Genomic DNA, 26358 nt, shown 5'->3' on the forward strand with positions numbered 1-26358 from the left:
AATGAAAGGACAACATAGTCTTTCTCTTAATTTTCTTGCTGTGAAAGTTTCTGAGATACACCTCCTTTGCAGTTATCCAAAAAGCAGTTTTTATGTTTAAAAAATGGCTTATTTAGCATTTTATTTCTCTGTGTTTTGTGGTTTTTATTCAAAACAAACAAACAAACAAACAACAAAGCAATGCAAAAATAAAATTAGAGTGGATTACATTGCATGTACTGTTCAGAAGTCCAAAATGTTAATCAGTTTTCAGAATATGATTAGACTCATTTTATATTATTAGTGCTGGCTTGCAAATCTAAACAGCATAAGCAGCTTTAGTTCTTTGAACCTCCAGTATCCAAACCTAATTCAGACTGCATAAATACAGATAAAATATCTTGTTTTATGTTGTAAAAAATGAATTGGTTTAATGTTATGAGTCTTCTGGTTTATGCTATTTTTTATTTTTTATTTTTTGTAAAGTACTAGTTTTCTCGTAAATTTTCACAATCAGTGAAGTACATGTATATTATATTTTATCCAGCCATGTAGTTTATGGGGAAAAGAAAGGTTTCTCTTTTTATATAATAAATACGTAATAGAAATGGAATGTAAAAATTAATTATTCATAGAATCATAGAATGGTTTGGGTTGGAAGGACCTTAAAGGTCATCCAGTTCTATCCCCCCTGCCATGGACAGGGACACCTTCCACTACATCAGGTTGCCCAAAGCCCCATCCATCCAGCCTGGCCTTGAATGCTCCCAGGGATGGGGCATCCAAAACCACTGTGGGCAACCTGTGCCAGTGCCTCACCATCCTCTGAGTAAGGAACTTATGCCTTATGTCTAACCGAATATACCCTCTTTACTTTAAAGCCATTACTCCTTGTGCTATTTCTACACTCCCTGAAAAAGAGTCCCTCTCCTGCTTTCCTGCAGGCCCCCTTTAGGTAGTGGAAGGCTAGAGATAGGAAGATAAGATCTCCCCAGAGCCTTCTCTTCTCCAGGCTGAACAACCCCAACTCCCTCAGCCTGCCTGCAGAGGAGAAGTGCTCCAGCCCCTTGATCATCATCATGGCCCTCCTCTGGACTCATTCTAGTAGGTCCATGTCCTTCTTCTGCTGGGGCCTCCAGAGCTGAGCATAAGGCTCCAGATGGTGTCTCACGAGAGCAGAGGAGTAGAATCACCTCCCTCGCCCTGCTGGCCATGCTGCTTTTAATGCGGCACATGTTGGTTTTCTGGGCACATTGCTCGCTCATGTCAAGTTTCTCGTCCACCAACACCCCCAGGTCCTAATCCTCAGGGCTGCTCTCTATCCATTCTCTGCCTAGCCTGTATTTGTGCTTGGGATTGCCCTGGCCCAGATGCAGGCACTGGTCTTGTTGAATCTCATGAGGTTCACACAGGCCCACCTCTCAAGACTGTCCAGGTCCCTCTGAATGGCATCCCTTCCCTCCAGCATGTCAACCACACCACACAGCTTGGTGTCATTGGCAAACTTGCAAAGGGTGCACTTGATTGCACTGTCCATGTTGCCAACAAAGATGTCAAACAGCACAGGGCCCAGTACTGACCCCTGAGGAATACCACTCGTTACTGGTCTCTACCCGGACATTGAATTATTGACCACAACCCTTTGAGAGTGACCATTTCTTGATTCTTCAATTCCTCAATATTCTTCAGTTCTGTTCCATAGCCTTTTTATACAAATAACGGAGGTTGATAAAGCATCTGCTTTCCAGTGGACTCACAGTTAAGACACTTCTCCTGCTACCTGTAACAAATTAAGCATCCTCTGCAAAGATAAAGAAACAAGGCTTAAATTTATACAAACCCCAGAACTCAGTGTCTGCAAAAGTATTACTGCTCTTAGCTCTTACTTAGGTTTTTACTAGTTGGTGCTTCCCATGTGCCTAAGGCAAGTCTGCATAATTAAAGTGTACAAAAGCCATTAGTTCAAGTGGTGATATTCTGTGAAGACAGGCAATCAAGTGTGTTTTGTTTGTTTGTTTGCTTGTTTCCAAAAAGATATTAAATATGAAAAAACACAATCTTTTAATTGATTTATATAAATATGTATGCATGTATATAAGTTTAGGCTTTGAGGAAATTTGTTTACCACTTGCTATATCTTCTCACAATAATCTGTACAGTATTATCTTATTTGTTTCACATTGAAGACCACAGTTTTTCCTCACATGACACCTCTAACTAAACTAGCTTAGACCATCTTCTATTTATAGGTCTTTGTTTTCATTATGCTTTGTACAAATAAATATTTTCTAGGTGCATTTTTAATTAAATACTTGGGATGAAAATTAGTTTATTTCTATCCTAGAACAACTGTATTGGATTTTTCATAATGATATCAGAAAAAGAAGGGGTTATTTGTGTGGGCTGGATCTGAAATACTGCAGTGATTTTCCAGTTGCATAGTATCTGTAGGATGAGGAAGACTACAGAAGAAACAGTTTCAATTCAGAGGAACAACACTTCACATATGTTAAGGCCTCTACAGGCTGTGTTAATACTGAGCAGTCAGTACAGAATTGGAACTCATTGGAAGGGCTGGCAGACAATTTCTTAGGAGGTGCAGCTTCCATTCAGGTTATTAAAATGGTAACTGTATTCTGAGTTCAAACCCAAGACAAGAAAGTCCTATTTCTGCATGTATTTCATAAGCTTTATTTATTTTCAATAAATCTTTTCAAGGGACACTTTCACATATAACCCCTGTTTCTATCTTTACACAAACATCTTCAGGGTTCCCTGTAGCTTTTGCTCAGGGAGCTTTTAAAATCAGATTATTTGTGTTTTGAGGTTGGCAACTAAGAGCAAGCTATTTCTGAAACTGTATCAGTCAGCAGTGGAACTGATGAACAAGTCCCAGCCATTGCTACTAGTCACGTTATTCCTGGAAAACAACATTTTTAAAAAGAGTATAGTTTATTATATATGTGGACATGTACTTAATTCATTAATGTCAGCAATTATTACACAATGTATCCAAACTGTGGAAAAGAACAGTTAGTCATTTAGCTCTCCCAGGATTTCCTCAGGCAGTAAGCTGGAAAAAAATGCCATAGTTAATCATAATGGATTAGGTCAGTTAGGTAAAACCAGAGATTATTTATTTATCTGTTAGTTCAGTAGGCAACATAAATATTAATAAAAATTAAATGTATGTTTAAAGATATGTGGAAATTTCTGGGGAATTATTCATAATTAAGAGAACATTTATTTTATTTTATGGTATCTCTAGTTTTAATTTTCGTGTATTGTAGTAGGAAAGAACTCCAGTGTTTGTGGTTTTATATGTAACATATATATAACAAGAACCTGCATTTTTCCTTGTAGTGGCTTGAATGGGAACTCTTAATCCTACAAGCATATGCCTTTGTTGCTTAAGCTGCTGTACGTAACCCGTTTCTGCTGTATCAGGATTATGTAGAGTGGTTTGGGTAGGAGGGCACTGCAGGGGTGGTCTGCCTGGTCCAGCATCTGCCCCAGGTCAGGCCAGAGCCAGTTTCAACCAGCTCCAAAGGGACCTGCTGCTGGCTAGATGTTGCACAAGCAATATTTAGTGAAGACAACTACTGATGAAATGGTGAGGATTCTAGCTGGGCAATATGCAATGTGGGGGGGAGTAAAAGTAAAAGATTGGGAAAATATGACTATAGATCTGTGTGTGAATGTAAGAACTACTTTTCATTCCTAGTATGTTCAGGCATGGATAGAGCTTCATTTTCTAATGATACCAGGGATTATGAAAATACATATAATCATAGTTTCATTTTCAAATGTTGGATGTTCAGCACGTCTATAAACTGGAACCTTCTAAGTTATCTCACAAATAGATGTAAAATATATATTGAGTTTCTTTACATATCAAGTGTCAAATATATATGAAATTTATTTTAAGATAGGTATCACGAATATATATCAGGTGTCTTGATGTATTGGTTCTTAGGAAGCAATAGTCTATCCAGGCTAGATTGCTTTTGCAGCTAAGAAAAAAGAGGAATTTAGAGGTTTTGAGTCAACTGACATACTTCAGATACCTATTTTTGGATACAATGACTTGGCTCTAAAAGTGTTTATTTCCTTCAGCTGACTATAGATGTCATTTGGGACGTTATCTAAAATAGTTTATTTAAATTTGGCCAGGTGAATGTCACCCATGGTACTTGTAGTGCACTGAAATAATGTGAATAGTGGTCACTGTGGTCTTCAGATTGTGTTTGGGATAGCTAATAGTGATCTGAATAGATTATAAAATTCAAACTAAGATTTAATAATTTGTATATTTTGTTGTCTAAACTGACACATAGAAATTACCTAGAAAAGAATGAAAAATCAGATTTATTTATGCAAATATTTCTAGTGTTTCATGTCAGGCCATGTCTCTAATTCTTTTGCATTTTGTGAAAGTCTGCTGAGTCATACAGTACTGGACTCCTAGAGCTGGTTTCACTCATTTAGCCAGTGGTAGGCAACAGTGATCTGTTCCTCTCCTCCCACCTGACAGAATTGCTCAGAAAGAGCTGTCATTCAGAAATACAGAGTGTGGGTCTGAGAGCTAATCAGAAAGCAATAAAATGTCTGGCCACCGACCTCATAAAATAGAAGCTCATAAAACAAGTAAATCAAATTATTAATTATATCAGTGAAAGAAGGACTTTCAAATTTCTGCAGCATGGAAAGGTTGAACACTTACAGAAGCATATGACAAATTTATTACTATTTGCATTTCACAAGGGAATAATTATGGAGCTTTCTGATGCACCAGAATTTTCCTCTCAAAAAGAGAGTCACTGGTGTGCTAGTACTGACTGATGTTAATGTGGACTTGTTAAAAATCCCTTTGTTGTATTTCTCCACTTTTATGAACTAAAACATTACAAGTGAGAAAACAAAATGGTGCATTTTTCTGATGTTGTAAAGGGCCCTCACATCTGACCAAAATAATCATATATCTAGAGATAATGGCTATGAATGCTGCTTTCAAATTTCAGCCTGAAGGTGAGAATGCCTTTGCAGTGTGTCAGTATACTCATGAAGAAGAGACTACAGACAGGTAGCCAGGTTCCCATTCTGTTCAGTGTCTGTTTAATAGTTTATGCAAACGTCTTCAGGAGAGACATTGAGAGCGCTCCACAACAAGTTGCCGCATAGATTTTAGTTAGAGAAAAGATTGATAGTAGAGTTCTGTAAAAGCAGGAGAAAATGAGAAAGGGAACAATGTAATACTCACAATAGCAGACGTAAGAAATGCTCAGTGAAGGAACCTAGCATCAACTGAACAACAGGAAATATTTTTGGAAAAGTGTAATTAAATAATGTAATTAATTTTCAGTAGTTTTTGTGGAAGCCAGACCTTTTAAGGGCTTAGATGGTAGTGACGGTGTTGTTACAGAGGATGGATCTTACAGAGGACATTAAAAATGAAAGTTACAAATACACCTTTAGACAACTAATTACCAACACATGGAATGAAAAAAAAATCAGTTAAAATTCACTACCATACAAACTGCAGTACTAGGTAAAGTACTAGGTTAGATCTCTGATTGACCTGTTTAATGTTTTTTAGTCTGAAATTCAGAGCTTTGTGCTTACTTACAGAAAATACTAGTAACCTTTAAAATAATTACAACTTGACCAGTAAAGATTTAATCAGAGGAGTTACAACAGCCTCAATGAATATGTTTTTAATTTCATGAAAAGATTGATTCAAAACAAAACAAAACAAAACAAAACAAACAAACAAAAAAAACTTATGATTGTCTAGTGCAATAGGTTGCTTATTAATTTGTCTGGCTAATTCCTTATTAATTGCAGCCCTGTTGGTTTTCAATTAGAAAGACTTCAAAGCAATCCTTTGAGGGAAAATTAGTTTCCTAAATCAAGATAATTAAAGATGGGAACTTGCTAGTACCCATATAATAGCACTCAAAGATCAAAAAGCTTAAGGGTTAAAAGAAAGAGCTTGAAAAGCCAGTCTGATTTCTTATGATCTCTGGCAGTGTCATTTATTTATAAGCATTTCCTTGAACTTCTAATTTTTCGAAACAGAAAGAATATTTATGCCTGAGACTGTTTTTATAATCCAGATGGGGCTCATCAGACTGTTCTAACATTTTTCCATAAGTCAAAGAGAATACTTTAACTGTATTAACAGCAATAATTTAAGTTTTTTATTAATACCTTAATAGGCAGTCATTCTTTTGAGGTAGAATAACTAAATTTTAAATGGATTTTCTTTGTCAATAGTCCTTCCAATGTCTGGTGATAAAAATGTCAGCTCTTTGCCTATTCTTAATATTTAAATTTTGTAGTTTCAGGTTATTTTCACCAAAGTACCAAAACTTTAGAACTATTTCCCTCTTTTCCGGTAAACTGCTTCAGTGAATATATTTGAAACAAAACCCATTTGTGATGCTGATAAATAGTTTGAAAAATCCTAATTTATAATTTTAGAATGCACCAGAGTTAGCATTTTAGTTTGACTCATCAGTGTGCTTTAGAAGCATGTTTCCCAGATATCCATTCACCTCACGATGTTTTGACTCATGTTGTGGAATGATCTCAAAGCAAGTAGACTGGGTTCTATCCTGTGAAACTGAGTTGAAACACATATTTTTGAAATAATATCTGACCATTCTTGTTTGACCGAGGTCCAACTAATCTAAGAACCTATTTACAAACAAGGACCAACTCCAAGCTAATGTAAGTTCAGAATTAAGGCTTGATTTGAGCAAGAGATTGGATAAGACAACCTAGAGAGGTCCCTTCAAACCTAAATTACTCTATGATTTTATCTCTTCTTTTTGACATAGATTAAGAAGACATCATGTTCCACAGTTCAGTTAAACCATCCCACATTTTATTAAGATGACCTGTTTTATGAAGAACAAAAATACTTACTTGTAAGGTAATTCTTTTACATAGGTTATCCTTTCTTTGATATACTTTAATATACATGCCCTTTTAATATAGTACTTGAGATACTGGGGCAGCAAGACAAGTTCTCAAAGAAATTAAATACATATTTAATGTATTTAAGCAACTATAAGCTGTTTGTTAAAGTAAGGTTGGGAGCATTCACTACTGTGGAGATTCTGTGCATAAAATATATATGCATATAATATTAATGCATAAAATATATGCATATAATATCATGCATAAATATATATGCATAAAATTATATTATCTTTGCAAAGGACTGTGATGCTAACAGCCAGAGACAAATATGTTCTGCGTCTGCATAGAACGGGTGCAATAGGCACATTTCTGTAGCAATATCTTCTAAACCCTTTTTGGATAGACATTTCTTAGATCTAATTTTATGTTTAGGCAGGATTTAACCAGTCAAGGTAAGACTTTGTGATGAAAGAACATTTTTCATAGAGTCATAGAATGGCTCAGGTTGGAAGGGACCCTAAAGACCAGTTCCAACCACACTGCCATGGGCCAGATGGGTTGGAACTAGACCAGGTTGCTCAAAGCCCCATCTGAACTGGCCTTGAGCACCTCCAGGAATGGGGCATCCACAGCTTCTCTATTATGATTATTATTGAATATTGAATATCTTAATTTGATTAGTAAGTAGAAAAATCATCGACTTAAAAGCTGTCATCTGACATCTTTTAACATTGTTCAAGTATTTAATATGTGTTTTTTCTTTCTGTGGGTTTTCAATAGTGAGTATAATAATCTCAAACTTGTAACTGACTTAATCATTCACTGTTTACAAATAGGATTATTATAGAAAAAAATACAAGTAACAGTAATTCTAGGTTTGTGTACCATTGAGAGAGACTAGTATTTTTAAAAGGTTTCAATGAAAAATAAAATGTATAAAAATTTATACAAATAATTATGTATCAATATGTTTCTGAATAAGATTATGTAAGTACTCTGTAAATCAAGTTGTATGTGCCTGGCTGCAGACAGTCCCTGTGGCCATTTCCCCGTGCCCTAATTACATCTCTCCTGAACAGGACAGCAGATTGCAAAAATTGGCTGAATGGAGAAATTCGTGTCTTTCTGAGCTACTAATTCATTTTCTTGAGATGTCAGACAGACATCCTTGGGTCACATTTTCATAATCTCTTCTTAAATTACAAATGTGTTTTTGCTGTAGTTGAAGTTGATTCTCTGATTTCATTCTGCAGTTCCACAAAATGGAAACGGACTGCATATACTCATTATATATAAAGAAACCTTGTGACAGAGACCATAACTGCTTTTTGAGACATGAAACATTTTTACTAAACAAGTCATTTTCCTTGAAACAGGGGATTTTGGATTGTGTTGCCTTTCAGAAGAAAAAAAGACAAATCCATAAGAAAAGCCAATGCAGTAGGTTGTTTCAAGGTTCTTGGAATCAGAATTAATATACTCCTGTTCAGCTACAGACACATTGATAACACACAGTCTGTTTTATTAAAGATGTAATTAACTAAATACTGCTCAATGCATTGTTGATTTTAGTTTACATATTGTTTAGGTTTAATATATGTATCCTCTTCTTATATGCTTCATAGAGACTGCTGTGTTTCTAGACCGCATTGCCAAAAACCATGGTGTATGCAATCGCAGTGGTCACTCTATTTGGTCACCTACTTGTTTGTTAATCTCACCTAATGTATTTGAACTCTAAGGCCAACTTCAGCATTTTTCTGTTGAGAGATGAGGAGAAGGGTTTGATTGTGCCTTTCATTGGAAAGACAGATTGTTTTAAAATCTGTCAGGATTGGTTTCATAATTAGGTGATCTGATTTTTTCTCTCATCTGTAATTAGAGCACTGTATTTTAGTAACTATATTTTACTTTTTAGAGAAATCTCATAATATAGACTTCACAAAATAGAAGAGCAGGAAAGGAAGGGAGGCTATTAGAAACAAACCTTGTATGACACCATTGCAAAATGTGCTTGAATTGGCCTTTGGGGGGAGGGGGAGGGGAGGGTTACGTGGTGTTTAAGAATGGGCAAACTCTTACTACAAGACATGGTTAGAAGAATCCATTACTCACAACTGTAACAAAACTCTTTTTTACAACATGATTAACTGGTATCTTAAAATGTCCAAGCTTTCAGATATAATTTTGAAATGATCTTTCAGGTACAGCCAGACTCTGAAGAACCTTTTTGATACTGTGCCAGTTGACACAGAAAGATGCTTCCAGTATTTTTTTCTTTTCACCTTTTCACTAGATTGATGATGCTGAATTGACTGAAAACTCTTTGGAAGGGGTAGTGTGTTTGGCATTCAGCAGAGTTATTGCATGCGTCTTTTAGCCTGAAGTTTGAGAAACATTTTGTTTGGATTTAGATTACAAAGGCCAAGTACTTAGAAAGAATTCTGGTTCAATCCAGTGCCTCTCTGCAATTTGAAGGACTGCTTTGGGCTATGAGCCGATTTTGTCAGTGATTCAGCTTGACGTTTTCTCTAACCCTTGGTCCCCAGTATCATGTTTTCTGCTGCTGTTTTGAAGACAGTGTGAATACTGTCTTCAATTAGAATGTCTATGTTCAGCCACTGTCTTGGCATGTTATCAAATTTGTGCTGACTACCACGCAGCCCCACAGAAATGCAGTTTTTGAAAGTTCATAACTCAGTAAAACCAAAGAAAAAAATAATGAGAAAATATGAGGCACTTTTCTACTCTGATGGCTTCTTTTCAGCCACATTCCCAGATTTTTGGCTATTAAATTAAAAAGTTTGTGGTTTGGGATGAATGTTACCCTAGGGTTTTATTTTGTTTTAATCTGTACTGCTCTATAATAAAAGACTGTCCAAAGGAGCAGGAAGAAAGCAAAGTAAATTTTTGTGTTACAAAGATCACACAGATGCACAGAGACAGGAGGGCACCTCTGGAGATCGCCTGGTCAGAGCGCCTGCCCAGAGCAGGGTCAGCAAGAGCAGGTTGCCCAGGGCTGTGTCTAGTCCAGTGTGTGGAGACCCCACAAACTCTCTGGGAAACCTATGTTCAACCACCTTCACATTAGAGAAGTGTTTTCTTAAGTTTAAACAGAATTTCCTGTATTTGAGTTTGTGCCTATTACCTACGGTCCTGTTACTGGGTACCACTGAGAAGAGCCTGGCTCCCTTTTCTTTAGCCCCTCATCAAGCATTTATACACATCGATAAGATGTCCCCAAGATTTTTCTGCTCACATGAACAGTCCCAGCCTCTCCCCATAGATGAGAGATGTCTTCAAACTGCTGCATATCTGTGATACAGATACTATATCTATATGATCCCTACTGATCCCATAAACAGTTTATGAACTGCTTCTTGTGAAAGCCCATATTTACATTGCATAACAGGAGGAGAGAGAAGGTTATTTATTAAAATGCAACTGAATACTCCTAACTGTATCATCAGTGTTTTCTCTTCCTCGAGAACAGCATTTTTTAAGGTTTTGTAGTATGCTTGTCATCACTCTGTTTTTCCATATTTTTTTAAGTTTTGAAAATTTTATGTTTAATTCCATTTTAGATTAGACTAAAAATATTTTAGATTGCTGTTACTGACAAATCATCACTTTGAACATAAAGACCCTAATTCTTCAGTTTTAACTTTATTGAAGTACATCTGGGTTTTAGAAGATCCTGTCTTGATTGACTACAGCACTTTGAGTTTGAGAAACATGTTTCTTTCAAACTCATAAGCTTTTAAACTAGTTTTTCTTTGCATTTATTCTTACCAAATAGAAACATTTTCTGACTGACAAGATTTTGTTAAGATGGATTTTACTTTTGATGAGTGTAATCATCCTTTGATGGTCTTTTTTCCACATATCTGTATTACTTATTTATGTGTAAGATCTACATATAATAAAGATCCCTCATTATGTTTCCCTACAGTTAAAATATCCTTAATACTCTGTTAAACAGTGTATTTTAAACTTCCCTATTTTTTCTGTTGATGATAAGAAGATTTTCTATTGAATAGATGAGATCTACCAAATTTAGCTGGAATAACTTAAATAGAAATAAATGTCTGCATCATGCAATGTCATGCCTGAGAGAACCCATTTTATAGCTAACATTCTCCAAAGTTCATGCCTTTTATTTACAGAAAATCTTTCTTGCCTGAAATATACTGTAAGTGAATAAAGTTAAATTATTTTTTCTTATTTGGATGCCTTCTAATCTTGATTTTCTGTGATAAGCTTCTGAGCCATGATTATAAAATGTAAATATTGATCAAATATTGATTAAAGTGTCTTTAAAATATCTGAATAGGGTTGGTCTTGTAAGTCTATATTTAAATCAGTATCTCTTCTCTTAAATTTTGACGGAGCCAAACTCCCAATATCTGCCTATCTGGAAAGCTGTTACAGAATCTAACTTCCAGCATTCCTAAATACCTACAGAGATCTTGATGTGTGATTCCAGACAACATATATCCCAATAAAACTCACAGCATTCATATTTATGTCTTTACTTTAAACTACATTTTGCCAGAGTTCAGGGTAGCAGTAGTGAGTGATTTCTGGTTGAGATAAATTCTGTGATAAAGTTGTAACAAGCAGACTTATTTTAAGGAATGTCCTATTTTACAGTATACTCTTTCTGCTCAGATATTAATAGCTCATCTATTTTACTGATTCTGTTGCAAGTGTCATAGAAAAGACTATTCAACAGAGGTTTCTCATAATTCCTTTTCTGAATATCCTTCAGTAGTTGTGACTTTGTTGCACAGAACTGGATTGTGTTAGTTCTCTTGCATCATGCATTTCACCCCTATAACATCTGTTATGCCCCAGAAGGCAGTCTGAACTTCATGTGACTTCTAGCTCTTCTCATCTGGGAAAATGACACTTTAGCAGATGTAGAAAATGAATTCAGGATGACACAAAGACTTTTTTGTGTACCTAAAAATAAAACACTCTGTGTTCTACAAGACAGAAATTCAACTAGGAATCCATAATAATTCAAATAAAATGTTAGGACTTTATATCAGGATTCCATTTCCCACTGACAAATCCAAATTAATGCTAATGTGATGAAATGGAAAGTTCAGTTATTCTGAACTACCTAATTAATCGTGAAACTTGATGTCAAGCAATTAAAAATGTAACTAATATCTCTTAGTACTGTCATACCCTGGAGAAGTGATGCTTAATCATTTAGTGGTATTCTACCCATCACAAAGCTAAAAACTAGCTCTCTCCATGGAGATCACATTTTTGTTTATTGGGGTTGTAGATGCAGCTTAACTTTCAGGCATTTCTACAAAAGAAATTCCAGGAAGCATTCAAGACATGTTATCATTAGCCCAATTAGTATATCTTCAATCATAAATTAATATATATATAAAGAATATGATGTTTCAGTGCTTATAAGATGTTAGAATTGTGTCTGAATAGAAAACTTTGTGTAGTTTATTTACCTGCTAAAAGAGGGGGGGAGAAATCCAGTAATATCTTTAAATGATAAAATGTTGAGTAAATTAAGTTTGAGTAGGCTAGGCTATTTGGTATAGATTTTCACTGTGGCCCTGTCCCACCCAATCACTTGAGCATTAGTTACTCCCAAAGGATTACAAATATATTGGATACTTAAAGCACCATAAGCCTCACAGACTTTACAAGCAAGTTCTGATAGTGTGTGATGAAACCCCATTTTTTCTATCATTTTAATTTAGGTTTGTTGTTTAATTATGACAATTTTAATGACTATTAACTTTAATGGTCACTTTTTGCATGACATCTGACTGCATGTCCTTCCTTCTTCAGAGATTTAGAGTGCTGGAGTCATCTTTATAGTTTATAGGAAAATATAGCATCTTAGATGACTTAAGATATCTCTGAAAATTATTTCTTTTGGGGCTATTTGGTCTTTGAAGTACAAACAGTTTAACAGAGTTTTTAGTTCAGCTCTATTTTGAGCTCTTGTTTTAGTGGAATTCTTTAGGGCAGAGGTATGTGGTTCCTATCATTTGATTACTCACAGGAACGGCTTGAATTGGACTTTCTCTTACCAAACTGTAACTCTATAGATTGTATAACATTTTTATAGTTCTGACTTTGCTGAATTGTTACTTGAAATAAGTTAACTGATTCACTTAAGAAAAAAAAAAAATAAAAAATAAAAAGAGAGAGAGAGAAGAAGAACCTAAAAGTGCATTTGTCCTAAATGCAAAATGCCCTTGAACTGTTAACAATTAACAAGTTTAATTTACATTTAACCATTTCTATTTCCTCAATTAGGCTCAGGGTCCCCACGGGGGTAAAGTATTTCAAACAAAACAAAACAAACAAACAAAAAAAAGCACCCTGTTTGGTGATCCAGTGCATTCAAGAAGAATGTCTTCAGAAGTCTGTATAACAAAGGGAAATAAAATTAACAGGGTGAATGGTTATTCTCGGGAAGAATTGGACACCAATTAAAACTTCATAATTTCTTCATGCTCCAGAATAAGGAACACAAGTCTTCTAAGTATATTCAATATTAAATAATACTGTAATCATTTACTGATTACAAAAAATCCAAGAAAAAAAACAAAACAACAAAAAAAAAAAAAGATGTGGTTTTGCTTTTGAAAGCAAAACCACATCATGTAAGTAAGTTTGCTTTCTTCTTGAAGTCAAAGCATATCAGCATACTAAGTTATAATTATTGTCGGAGAACTCATGCTAAACAGATTTACTCTTTACAATCTTCCTCTCAGCTGCACCTTGCAGTCATCTATATTCTTTAAGAAGGCACAGCCATCTGAATTAGCTGCTCTAGCCATCACTCCTCTCCTTGGTTCCAGCTGGATCCCAAGCAATGCCTTGTTTTGTTTTCATAGATGTGTCCTTTCTTTTTTACTGGTTCTATCTTTCAGTGGGTCTGCAGCCCAACAAGTTTAGAAAGACCCCTTCACACTAAAGTTGCCATCTCATTCTTCTAAAGTAAATTCTAAAAATTGTTCATATCTATTGATCTAGCATAAAACCATTCAACCACGTTGTAGCAAATGTACTTAACAGAAACTAGGGCAGAATATGTGGTGGTTCTTTCATTTGTTTTTGTTTGATTTTTTTCGTTGATAGATTTTATATATTGGTTTGTTCGTTTTTGTTTTTGTTCCTGTCTGTCTCCTGTCATACTTTAACACAGAAGTGACTGATGAGGAAGCTTTTCAGGTTTGGGGGAATTTCTGGGTTTTAAGAACTGGAATTATCAGGAAGTCCAATGACGGATTTACAAATTGGAGCACAGCTCTACCCAGCATTTTTCAGGTTTTATTCAATACAACCTCATTTTCCTTTTACATATGTTATATATTATATATACATATATATATATATATGTATATGCTTTATATATACATGTCTATAATGTTCATTTTATGTGTTTTAATGTATTGGTAAGTGGCAATAGCAGTGCATATGGGATTAACACTTTTTCTACGTTCTCTGATGACAGCTCACTTCTGTTGTATTAGGTATTCACCTGTATAGACAGAGCTATGAAAGGTTTGTGATGGTAGTTCTAAAATGTGAAGTATACTAGTGCAAATGGGTCTGAAATTAGAGTCTTCTCAATACTATGTCTTATGAATATAGTCATCCATCTCCATATTTAACAGAACAAATGGACCTCTTGTTACTATTCTTAGTTATCTTCCTAAGTGATTTTTAAACCCATTAAGAAATAATTTGACAGGCTCCTCTTAGCAAAGATAATAATTCTTTTATAGTGAATATGAATCAAAGAGAAGGGATTGCTTATATCACCTAATGTAACAGTGCTTTATTTTGCTATAAAATTCCATGTGTACTGAAGATTAAGTGAAGGCCTGACTGACTTTACTTTATCCCGGAACAGCAGATACTACAGTAGTAGTATAGTAGCATGCTTCACCACCTGAAGGGATCTTCTAGTAATACATTGCCTTTTTGCCTTTCATTGCCTTTTTTTTTTTTTCCTGCTAGTTCAGTAATATCCTAGGAAACATGGAAAGAGGCAGTGTTTTGTCAGTTTTAGCCAGAAGCCACTATTCATTTCTGAGCTTGTTTTAACATAGCTAGACACAGTCTCTTCTGACTTGAATTCTTGGAACAGCTTCACTGACCTGATAAAAAAAAAGGCTTCACTTGTGTATTCAAAGATCTTCAAACCAGTCTGGTACAAAATACCCCTTTGTACATTAATTCATTAGCTTCTAGTGTACACAGTAATTTGAATAGTACGTACATTACATACTATCTTCATCAGAGCTTATAATAACCTAATGCATCTATGTAGTTTTTGAAGTACATTTGGAAGTAATGTAACATGTTCTGGATATGTAGTCTCTGTGCAATATTTTACTTGTAACTACACATCATACTCAATTTAAATGATGAGTGAACCTTCTCCTAGCCAAGGACTATACTATTTGCCTGACTAACTAATAAGCAGATCACTGGGGCAATATTTTTCATTCCAGTTTACATAAAGCAATATTTTTATATTTACACAAACCAGAGCTAGTAAAAGGATGAGTGAAAAAATTGGACAGATGGTCTTACATTTTTCTATTTTGTAAATATTAAAGTACCATATGTAGAAAACATGGTTTTCTTTGGGTTTCAGAAAGGTAGCTAGCATGTTTTCACAGAGTTTGTAATTGCACTTATGCTAAGAATTTTAAACGGAGTTCAGCCCTTTACCAAAACCTTCTTTCAGTCTCAGATATATATCTGATTAATGAAGGAAAAATATCTTCTAACTTCTTTTCACCTCTTATCACAGTTTGTTATATTCTACCTGACACTTCTCACTTCATCTATGTGTTTACATAGTTTAACATCTGATATTACAGTTTTCTTTGCTTTTTTTGTTTCTGTTTTTGACATGTTCAAATCTGGCCTAGTTCTTGCTTGTCTAGGCTGATTATATGCAAGTAAGTCAGTTAATAGCAAATCAATTTCATGATACTTTTAATTGTAGTAATTTCCACATTAATATATATGCAACACTACTTAGACAATATTTTTTTTCTGTGCTCATCTTTAATTTTTAGTATCAACAGAATAGAATCATTGTCTTTCTAGCAGGTTTGAAGTTGTAACATATTCACAGGGAAATTTTGGCATATTGAATCAATGATGATTAATACTCCATACCTCCAGAGAAGTTTGTTCTAATGGACAAAATTACAAAAAGGAATCTAGTGAAGCTCGGGATAGAAATCTAGAAAAGGAATCTAGTGAGCTCAGGATATTCAATATACACTGAAGTCATTAATGTTCACAGTAGTTTATGTTGTGGTTTTCAGAAAAGTAAAATATTTCCCCTATAATTCAACCACCAATAGACCATAATCACTGTATTTCAATACTCCAAATCCCAGATTCTTGAAACACTACTTTTTTTTAACCTCAGATGCATCATAGTTTTTTACTATTTATAATACTGACCTAAGATTTAGACAGTAAGTTTTCTTCTCTAAACTTTTTTTTTTTTTCTGTTTAACTTTTTCTGTCTTGATTAGAGCATGAAAATAACATGACCCTCTTCATCCACGTCTTTGGTTCATGAACATGTACTTTCCAATTTTGTAAGATTATGATTGTTGAAGAGTTACAGATATTTAGGATAACAACAAGGTTTGAATTATTATTACTGAAGACTGCGTAGTTATTTTTCATCTAAAATAAAAATAAAAATTCACCCATAATACTCTCTGTGTTGGGTAAGTTGGGTAAATAAAAATTCACCCGTAATACTGTCTTTGTTGGGTAAGTTGGGTAAGCAGGACCATAGGATAATTCAGGTTGGAAGGTACTTCAGTAGGTCTTTAGTCCAATCCCCTGCTCATACCAGGGTCAAAGACTAGATTGTTCAAGGTTTCATCTGTTGAGCTCTTGAAAACTGCAAGAATAGATATTGCGTAATCTTTCTGGGCAACCTACTCCACTACATCATGAAAAAGTTTTTGCTTATACCCAGCCTGAGCCTATTTTGTTTCAACTTGTCAACTGTCTTTCATCCATCTGCCATACAACACTGTGAAGACTCTGGCTCCATCTTTATTTTTCCATGGATAAGAGTAGATGGCTCTTTAGTCCTCCTGTAGCAGTCTCTTCTTCAGCTTGAACAAGCCCAGCTCCACTAGCCTCTCCTTATTCACCTAGTGCCCAGTTATGCCTGCCCACTTTGTAGGCCCTCCCCTAACTTCACTCCAGTGAAGTCTGTCAATATATTTCTTGTTCTGAGGTTGGGATGGGGGTTGTCTGGATGTAGTATTTTGCATGTGTCCTAGGTAGTGCCAAGCAGAGGTAGCAATTGATCTCCTTGATCTACAACCAATCATCATCCTTTTAATTAGCCTAGGAGGCTGTTGACTTCTTGCTGCTGCTTCAGCACTCTTGTCTACCACACCTGTCCTCAGTTTGCATGATTCCCAACTGGTTATTCCCTCCCAGATGCAGAATTTAGCAACTATCCTTGCTGAATATTATGACGTTCCTGTTGATGCATTCTTCCAGTCTCTAGGTCAGTGACCTCATCCAGATTATTGATAAAGGTATTAATTAGGACAGATTCCAGGACAGAATCCCATGTGACCCCACTCGTTACTGGCCTCCAGGTAGAGTATGACCTCCACTGTCCTCTAAGCCCAGCTATCCAACTAGATTTTTACCAGCCTAGCTGTCTGTACATCCAGACTGTAATGCCCTAACTTGATGTGGGGGTTGGCCTTGGCTGGCAGCCAAACACCCATACTGTCACTTGCTCACTCACCCCCATCCCTAGACAAGGGTGAAAAATGGGAGTGAGAAAACTCATGGGTCAAGGTAACGACAGGGAAATCACTCACTGATTACTGTTGTGGGCAAAACAGTCTCCAGATGGGAAATTTAACGTAATTTACATAATTAACATAACATTTAATTACTTATTCAGGTACTGGGGAACAAAGAAGGCAAGTATTTAAACACTTATGGAAGACATCTGTCCTCCCTGCTCTCCCAAGCTCCAGATACCTCTCCTTCTCTGTTCCTAGTCTCTACTCCCCTTCTTACCACCATAGACACAGGTTAAACTCAGTCCCTTCAGCGAGGTGATAGGTGGTGCAGGAGATTTCTTTCTGGCGTTCCTTCTTTCTCATACTTTTCTTCTATTTCTCCTTCTGCCTAACTCATTTGTTCCGTTCTGTTGTGGGTTATCCACAGGCTACAGTCCCTTGGGGAGTGTACCTGTTCTGGCATGAGCTTATGCTTGGGCCCCTTCAAGAGTGTTCCCAGCTCTCCTGTGGATTACCTCCTACTGCTCTGGCCTTCCTTTTCTTCTTCTGTCTTGTCTCTGCTCTTTCTTAAATACATTTTCAAAGGGATGCCAAAAACTCTTGGCTGTCTCAGCTGCATCCTGTGATGTGTCTACTGTGAAACCATCTGGAACTAACTGTGTTCTGCACAGTGCAACCCCTGACCTACTCCCACAGATATCACCTTGGCAGCCATTCTCTGCTATCTAAACCTTGCTGCTTATTCCCAATACACGTAAATACAAGAATATTGTGGGAGGCAATGTCAAAAGCCTTGGTAAAGTCAGGGTAATCACCACCCACTCTTCTTCTCTCATCCACAAAACTAATCATTTTATCCTATAGTCAGGCATGGTTTACTCTTGGTCAGTCCGTGCTGAGTGTTCCAGTCACCTTCTTCTAATTGAGTTTTAGTTCTATATTTGTTTGAATTTCTTTCCTGTTTTATTATTTTTTTTCCTTTTCCTCAGTTTTAGGATGTGAAATTGTTATCCTTTGTATAACATTTTTTCTTATTTTGATTGTTTTCACCACGTCTTAATATACAAGTTAAACTACATGTATACTGTAGTTTAGAAGATAAAATGCTGAGATTTAATATATAGTATATGTTGTAGAATGAGAAAATACAAAATATAAAAATATATACTTTAAATTTATAAATGGCAATGTATTACAATGTGTTTACAACATACTTTATATTTTTCAGCTCTACTTCAAGTTACAATTTCACTTAGCAAAGTAGAGCTCAGTGTGGGTGAATCCAAATTCTTCACATGCACGGGTATGTATTCACATTTTTTGTTGTTAGATTATCAATGTTTTGCATGATTTGAAAGTGAATTTATTAATTCACAATATTAACTTAAATGTGCATTGTTCTGTATATTCATATTGACTTGTGAGAATTGTGATAAATAGAAGATCTTGTAGAGACTATTGATTTCAGATTCCAAAAAAAACATATCACTCACTCAGTCTGAAATTCGTCTATATTGATATAGATAATTTATATCTACTAGGATGCTTGTTTAATTAAAATATTTTTACTTGTCTAAACTAAGGATTTAATAATCTACTAGGCTAAGCTTAGGACCCTCTCTGCCCTAAAGAGTCTTTTCTTGAGGGACAGAATTAAGTCATGAAGGGAAGGGTTTGCTTTTGCAGCTGCCTGAAATGAATCTTTGACGTTTCTGATTTGCCATCGTAGATTGAAAATGATACATAGCCTGTTTACAATGACAAGCTGAAGTGACTTCTGGCCAGCCTGTTCTGTTCCTTTAAGATTTTATAGATTTCTGTGTTTATTTTTTTCCTCTTGAATTCTTGAGCTACTAATTATCCTGTCCCAACAATTACACGTTTGCCTCTGTTTAACCTTGCTTATCTTTCTACAGACTTTCTCACAATTCCTTTTCACAATTCAAATAGATGTCAGAGAGGTGTCATAGATGTCTGTACACTGGGTAGGCATATGCATTGCTTAATGTCTATTTGAACTTCTATTATTTTAATTTTTATTCTTATTTTTGTTTGTAGCCATTGGTGAGCCTGACACCATAGATTGGTACAATCCACAAGGAGAGAAGATTGTTTCCAGTCAAAGAGTGGTTGTTCAGAAAGAAGGTGTTCGATCACGTCTAACCATTTATAATGCAAATATAGAAGATGCTGGTATATATCGGTGTCAAGCAACAGATGCTAAAGGACAAACTCAAGAAGCTACCGTTGTTTTGGAAATTTATCGTAAGTAAAATAATATCAAATAACAAAGGAAAGAACATGTTTTGAAAGCCACTGCTATTGAGAAAGTAAAGCCTATCAAAATATCATCCCAGACTCTGAACTGCATATGCCAAACAATTGCATCTCCTGTAGTTTAGTTCACAGATACTATGAACTAAACTTTGTAATATTGTTGATTACTTCTCCTTTGTATCTTAAAATATCATCTCAGAGGGGTGTATGCCCCTAATGGAAAAGAGGAAAGATGTATTTTATCAACCTAATTTTAAGTACAAATATATATAAAATATATCAAATATGTAAATAAAAGTGTAAGCAGTGCAATGCATGTCAATAAAAAAGTGAAGTTTAGATTGAATTAGTTATTTTTGTCAGTCTTCTCATATTCTTGGTCTTATGGTGAAATCTGTGGTGGAATCATAAAGCATTGAAGCTTAATATGGTAAGCAAACAAAATGCATTTCAATTGCTAGCAACTAATTGAAGAGTATATTTGAAACATAAATACATTCTTCTATGGCTAGAGATTCTTTGAGAGTTTATTTGTTTGCTTTTTTTCCATACAGTTCAATACCTTTGCAGTATACTATATTCTATAGATCAGGTGGGTGAAAGCACAAGACATATGCCAACATCCTTTCAGCTATTCTTCTCTAATTTCATTGGAGAGTAGTACTTTAATATTCATAAAAAAATATGTTTGTGGTTGTACTGAGCGTTAAGGAATTGCAACGAGACAGAAAATACAAAGTGGAATCATAAAGCACTGCTTCTGAAAGGTACAGATAACTCAGATAACAAAAGGCATACGATTTAAAAAAAAAAAAAAAGCTATTGATAAAACAACCATTAGAATGATGATAGCAGTTACAAGCAATTACATGATGGCTTGAAAGCTGACAGTTCAAAGGATTGCAAGTTTTGTGGAATTCATTTATATGCTTAAAGCTGCCAGTCACTCCATTAGCAGACTGCTGAGCATAGTTGAAATCTTCTGAAGTGTTTGCATGTGGTAATTTTAATAATTCTGAGGTTAGACAAGCCCAAAGACCCACACAAGAAATGTAAAGGTTTATGGGAACTGACACCTGAAAGTTTCATTATTTGTATTTGTGATGTATTGTAAGGGAAAAGCAGAATATTCTGTATTACTAGGATCTGGTATAGTACTCATTTATGTTTGTCAGAATTCTTCTGATGTAATTATGATAAAATACTTCAAACATTTTACACAAATACTTTATGAAAGAATACAGGACATGAATATAACAAAAGCATGCTCCCTCTGCTGTGGGAACCATATGGATTATTTGAGCCTGCACTCATATAAATACAAAAAGGCAGAGGTGGGAGGTGCATTCTCTGACTCCAAAGCATCCTCTTGAATGGAACTGGCAATGTTTGATCATAGAGAACCTGTCAGTTTGTCTCTTCTATGTGCAAGAAATTCTTGCAGAAATTTTTGGCAATTGGTTTCTGCCTTAGATCTTGTATGAGAACATGGTTTAATGCCAAGTTGAAGTTCTTTCACTGAATTTGAATAGAATTATTAGAACTTATTGTTGAACTGAGTATTGAACTTATTCAATCCATTAATAAAATTAATATCATCTTTTGGTTATTTGGAGCAGAAATAATAATTCTATCAGGCCTAAAAAAATCTTGTTACTTCCTCAAAAAATCTACAAATGATAATTATGATACTTGTGATAATTATAGAAAGTTTTTCCGTATAATTTCCCGTGGGCTTTTAAGTTTTTATGTTTTGCTCAGCTGATAGCTTTCCCAATCAGTGAGGCTTAAGTTCCACCTTTAAATAAGACTTTTCCAAGTGGTTTCAATGGATATTTTGGTGAAATGAAAACGTGAATTTCTCATTCAATAATAAGATTGTGAGGAATAAAACACACAAGAGAGTAAAAAGTACTATTAACTTGAATGTATAGACATCTACAAAACTAGAGTTTCAAAACTGGGCTCTGAAAAATCAACAGTAATGAAAAATATATTTATGAAACATGCCTCATTTATATAAATAAAACAAAGTTTTCATAATGCCAAATGACTGTAAAATCATTCCTACAGACAGAGTGAAAGTTCTGTGTCCAAGACAATTTTGAGTCTTATCTGAGAAGATTATATTATGGAAATAATCCCGTATTACTCATAATGAGAAGATTAATAGACAGCTTTATCTCATTTGATATCGTATTTAATTTCAATGCTAAGTGAACTGGAAGATGATAACTGTATTTGGTTTTCTTCCTTTTCAGAAAAGCTCACTTTTCGAGACATAATCTCTCCACAAGAGTTTAGGCAGGGAGAAGATGCAGAAGTTGTTTGCCGTGTTACTAGTTCACCTGCTCCCATTGTCAGCTGGTTGTATCGGAATGAGGAAGTCACAGCTCTTGCTGACAGTTAGTATTTTGGTAACTCTTTAAGTTATACGTTCTAATTAATATTAAGTTGTTGTAAAAGATTAATCACATCGTGATGGAGGGTGGATTTTAATTAGTCCAGTATCAGTAGGATTTAACCAGTTGCTGTGATCTATAGAGACTCCATACACAATAATTTCCTTCATATGTCATTTTTTTCCAATCAACAATTTTGTCTAGATGTAACATGAAGGCCCAGATGTCCAAAAGATTGTTTGGAACTCTTCTGCAGGAACTCTACCTGGGCTGTCGTGCATGTACACAGGTGAACTTCTCTGTGCTAGCAAAGCTATGACGCTTCCTCAGAGTGTACAGTTTACTGAGCAAACTGCATACACTTGGTATACTTGCACATTAGCTGAGTCTTCTAGGTGGGTAGGCTTGTTGCACTATTGTGAGCATTCACTTCTATAAGTGTAAGCCACGTTTAATCACAGAATCACAGAATTTCTAGGTTGGAAGAGACCTCAAGATCATCGAGTCCAACCTCTGATCTAACGCTAACAGTCCCCACTAAACCATATCACTAAGCTCTACATCTAAACGTCTTTTAAAGACTTCCAGGGATGGTGATTCCACCACTTCCCTGGGCAGCCTGTTCCAGTGTCTAACATATTAAGTTACAAACTACAGCAGATATATGTGATTTGTTCAGGCTAGATTCCTAACAGCTAGACTGATAAAGTTAGGTGTAACTGGATCTACATGCAAGTTCATAAGTTTGTAGAGAGGCAGTTAATTAGGCAAATAAATTGATGTGCTTTGCCACCTCAAAAGCAATGACAGCATTTCTCTACACTGTCTCATTAAAGTTGTTTTTGTCATTATGGAAAAGAAGACGATCTGCATTTTCTGGAAATGAAATTAATGTTGATGAACTATTTTATCCACCTTCTCTTCCGTCTTGATCTCCGTATGTACTGAAACTCAAGGTTGTAGTGTGTGCACTTAAAATTCTTATCCTTTAAAAATTAAATACTATTTTAATTTCAAAATGAAAATGAATGTAATATACCTAAATTATGAATGACAACCCAGCATGGCATCCAATAAAAGTTATATTTGTTTTTTTATGAAAACATATAAACAACTGTGAGACAGTTGCTGGAGAAAATAAAGAAAAAAATAAAAAAGCTTGTTAGCTTGTTTTATGTTTCTGGACTCAGTGTTGCACTCCTGTCCACTATGAAAGAAAGTTTTGATCAAAATTCTTCTCATTTAATATGTCTGTCATTCCTTCTGTCATCTAGGTACAAAGACTAAGACAAAATAAACTTCTACCCTTAGAAAAAGGGTTGACATTTTGATCTAAATAATTAAAAAAATGAATGTAGGTGAGACTTAGAAGATTTTGAAAAATAAGAAAACAAAGCAAGGTTTGGCAATTTAACAGGAAATAGTTTTCATGGACACAGCTCAGAAAAGTAAAATTGCCCCAAAGATCTCTCTGGAAGTTTTGTTATTATTACCATTTTATTTGCTTTTCTAATAAATCCGTCTGCTGTACGAATAGCAAAGGAAATAAAACATTTCATTTCTTTTTTCAAAACCATACATTTTGAAAACTTCGAGTTTTTAAATTCCACATGTGAAATTGTCTCTTCAACCTTTTTTTTTTTTTTTTTTTGTGCAGTGCTTCAATGTGAAGAAGTAGAATGACAGAAACCAATTTTAATTTAAATTTTCCTCATGTTTTGACCTAGACCAGTACCTAAATGAGATCCCAGTCATTCCTGGGAGGAAGAGAGGTTTAAATCATGTAAAAATAGGACATCGTGTACTTTGAGTTTTGGCAATGTCTATATTATTTTATAACGAAGGTTGAAAAAGAGTATTCCTAATGTCTTGCAGTTAAGAAAATTTCTCCATGACTAGTGAATTAAAAAGACAGTTGCATATTTTATTTCCAGCTTCACAATCTCCAGAGAAGGACTGGTACCTGTAGCCTCTTCACATAATTTAAGTAACGTCAACTTTTTTTTTTTACTATATTACAAATGGTGCCTATTGAAAAAATATAATTATTCTTTTGGGGTTTTATTTCATAGTAACCTAAATTACTGAACAATTTAATATTCAAACTCTCTTGTACATTCCACGGTTTATTTTAGGGACACTTGAAAGCAGCCTCTATTTTAAACATTCTAGAACTTGCGTAATAGGAAGACATGAAATAATGTTCTATATTTTGTGAAATTTCTCCTACATTTTGACCATTCTTCCATTGTGTTACAATTAGTAGGATTTTTGCAGTACAGACTTTTGATTACTTTGGTTTTCCAAATACAGACAGTTACTACTATCTGTATTTTTATGTTCCATTTGAACAGAAGACTGCCTTCTCCCAGAAGGCTAGTTCACAGAATCGGTAGTGAAAATTTGAAGATTTTTCCTGCGTAGGAGGCCTATAGATGACTGAGAATAGTCTCTCACCATTCTGAATTGGTTTCTGTATGTTCCCACCTTATCTGCTCCATTCTCAACTATGAGAATTTACATTTAAAAAAAATCCTTCTAGTTACAATATAGGGTACTGCAAGTTATTCCTGGCCAGAAAAAAAAAAGCCATATAGGATCACTGTACTAGAAAACATTAAACAAAACCTTCTATTCCAGTGCCCCAGTGGAATTTTCTCTTATTCTAAAAGACCATAAGGGACAGAATTCAAAGGAACTATACTGACCCACAAAATCACATGGGGTAGGATTTTGCAATTTGGTTTTGCTACTGCAGTGTAGTGCAATCTCTGAGAAGAAGAACGAAAGGGGTGCTTTAAGGTTCCCACTCAAAGTCAATAGTTTGCACAGAGTTCTACTTACAGAGTAGAAGTGGTTCCATTACTCTACATAGCCAATGTAGAAATGCTAAATATACTTGTGTAAACTGACATGCAAATTTCACCAGAAGTTTTGATTTTTTCTTCAAGAGATCTTTAGTTGTGTCTCAGTCTTAGAATGAAAAGTTGTGCCTAAACTTTTTCTTAGATATTGTGGGCACATACCCTAGGAACACAGTAAAATTTACAAACCAGAGCCCAGGTTCACCCTACCTGTCAGGAGCCAATTCTTCCATCTCTTGTTATGAGACATGAAAAGAACATACGGAATCCCACTTGCCATGCCCCTTAATATTTGCTCCAGCAACTGGAGCAGCTCCACTTCATGCTTCTTCTCTCACATTGGTGTCTGCAGGGCTAATTTTCAAATATCTTTTTGTTTATTCCCTCGCTCTTCACTGCCGTGCAGCATTTTCCCCTTCCTTACCCAGACTTCTGCGGCACCACCATCGTGGTGCCCTGTAGTGGGGCCATTGGAGCTGGCTGTGTCTGGCATGGGGCAGCCCCGGCACCACCTCAGAGGCGCCCTGAAACCCCCAGCTGCCAACACCTCGCCACATAAACTTAGTACACTAGTTCAGACTGAAAGGAAAGTTAGAACAGTTTACTCTTGCAGATTATAATTTTGCTGATTTGTATGCAGGAAAACGTATAAATGCTTGTTCTGAATCTGGTTTTACAATGGAGTTAAGCTACTCAAGAAATATGTTGAATTGCAGTTTATACTGGACTTTGCAGAAGGTGAAATGGTTTCTTGCCTTGAAGAATGAAGTGTTAGACGTTTGTCTAGGAAGTCTTAGACTATAGCAAGATGGACCTTGGACTGAGTTATAGGAGATGACAAAGGAACAAGGGGGAAGGAGAGCAAGCAAGTTGAGAAATCCATAGTGCCATAAAATAGGCATAAGAACATTGGTTAATCGAGATACAGAGGAAAGATACATTTTCTTACTTATTGAATTTATCTTTTTTTTTTTTTCTATTTCTTTAATCTTGTTTTATATAGGTGTTCATGAATATTACACTATTATTTTTTTAATAATTTATAAATTTAACTTTCTTTGAAGGGTCATCAGATGTAAGTAAGAGGTTATG

General features: G+C 35.2%; 1 protein-coding gene across 2 annotated transcripts in view; it reads left to right on the top strand.

Moving 5' to 3' along the window:
- NCAM2 (neural cell adhesion molecule 2) overlaps positions 1–26358 on the top strand; it is a 285518-nt gene that overhangs the window by 126774 nt on the left and 132386 nt on the right. For both annotated transcript variants that reach the window (XM_084530898.1, XM_084530899.1), the window contains exons 2-4: positions 18952–19026; positions 19782–19988; positions 22262–22405. In XM_084530898.1, the coding sequence (XP_084387024.1) occupies positions 18952–19026; positions 19782–19988; positions 22262–22405 (426 nt within the window). The remainder of the gene's footprint in view (positions 1–18951; positions 19027–19781; positions 19989–22261; positions 22406–26358) is intronic.

The sequence above is a fragment of the Aythya ferina genome, assembly GCF_964211825.1.
Source record: "Aythya ferina genome assembly, chromosome: 1".
NCBI classification, from domain to species: Eukaryota; Metazoa; Chordata; class Aves; order Anseriformes; family Anatidae; genus Aythya; species Aythya ferina.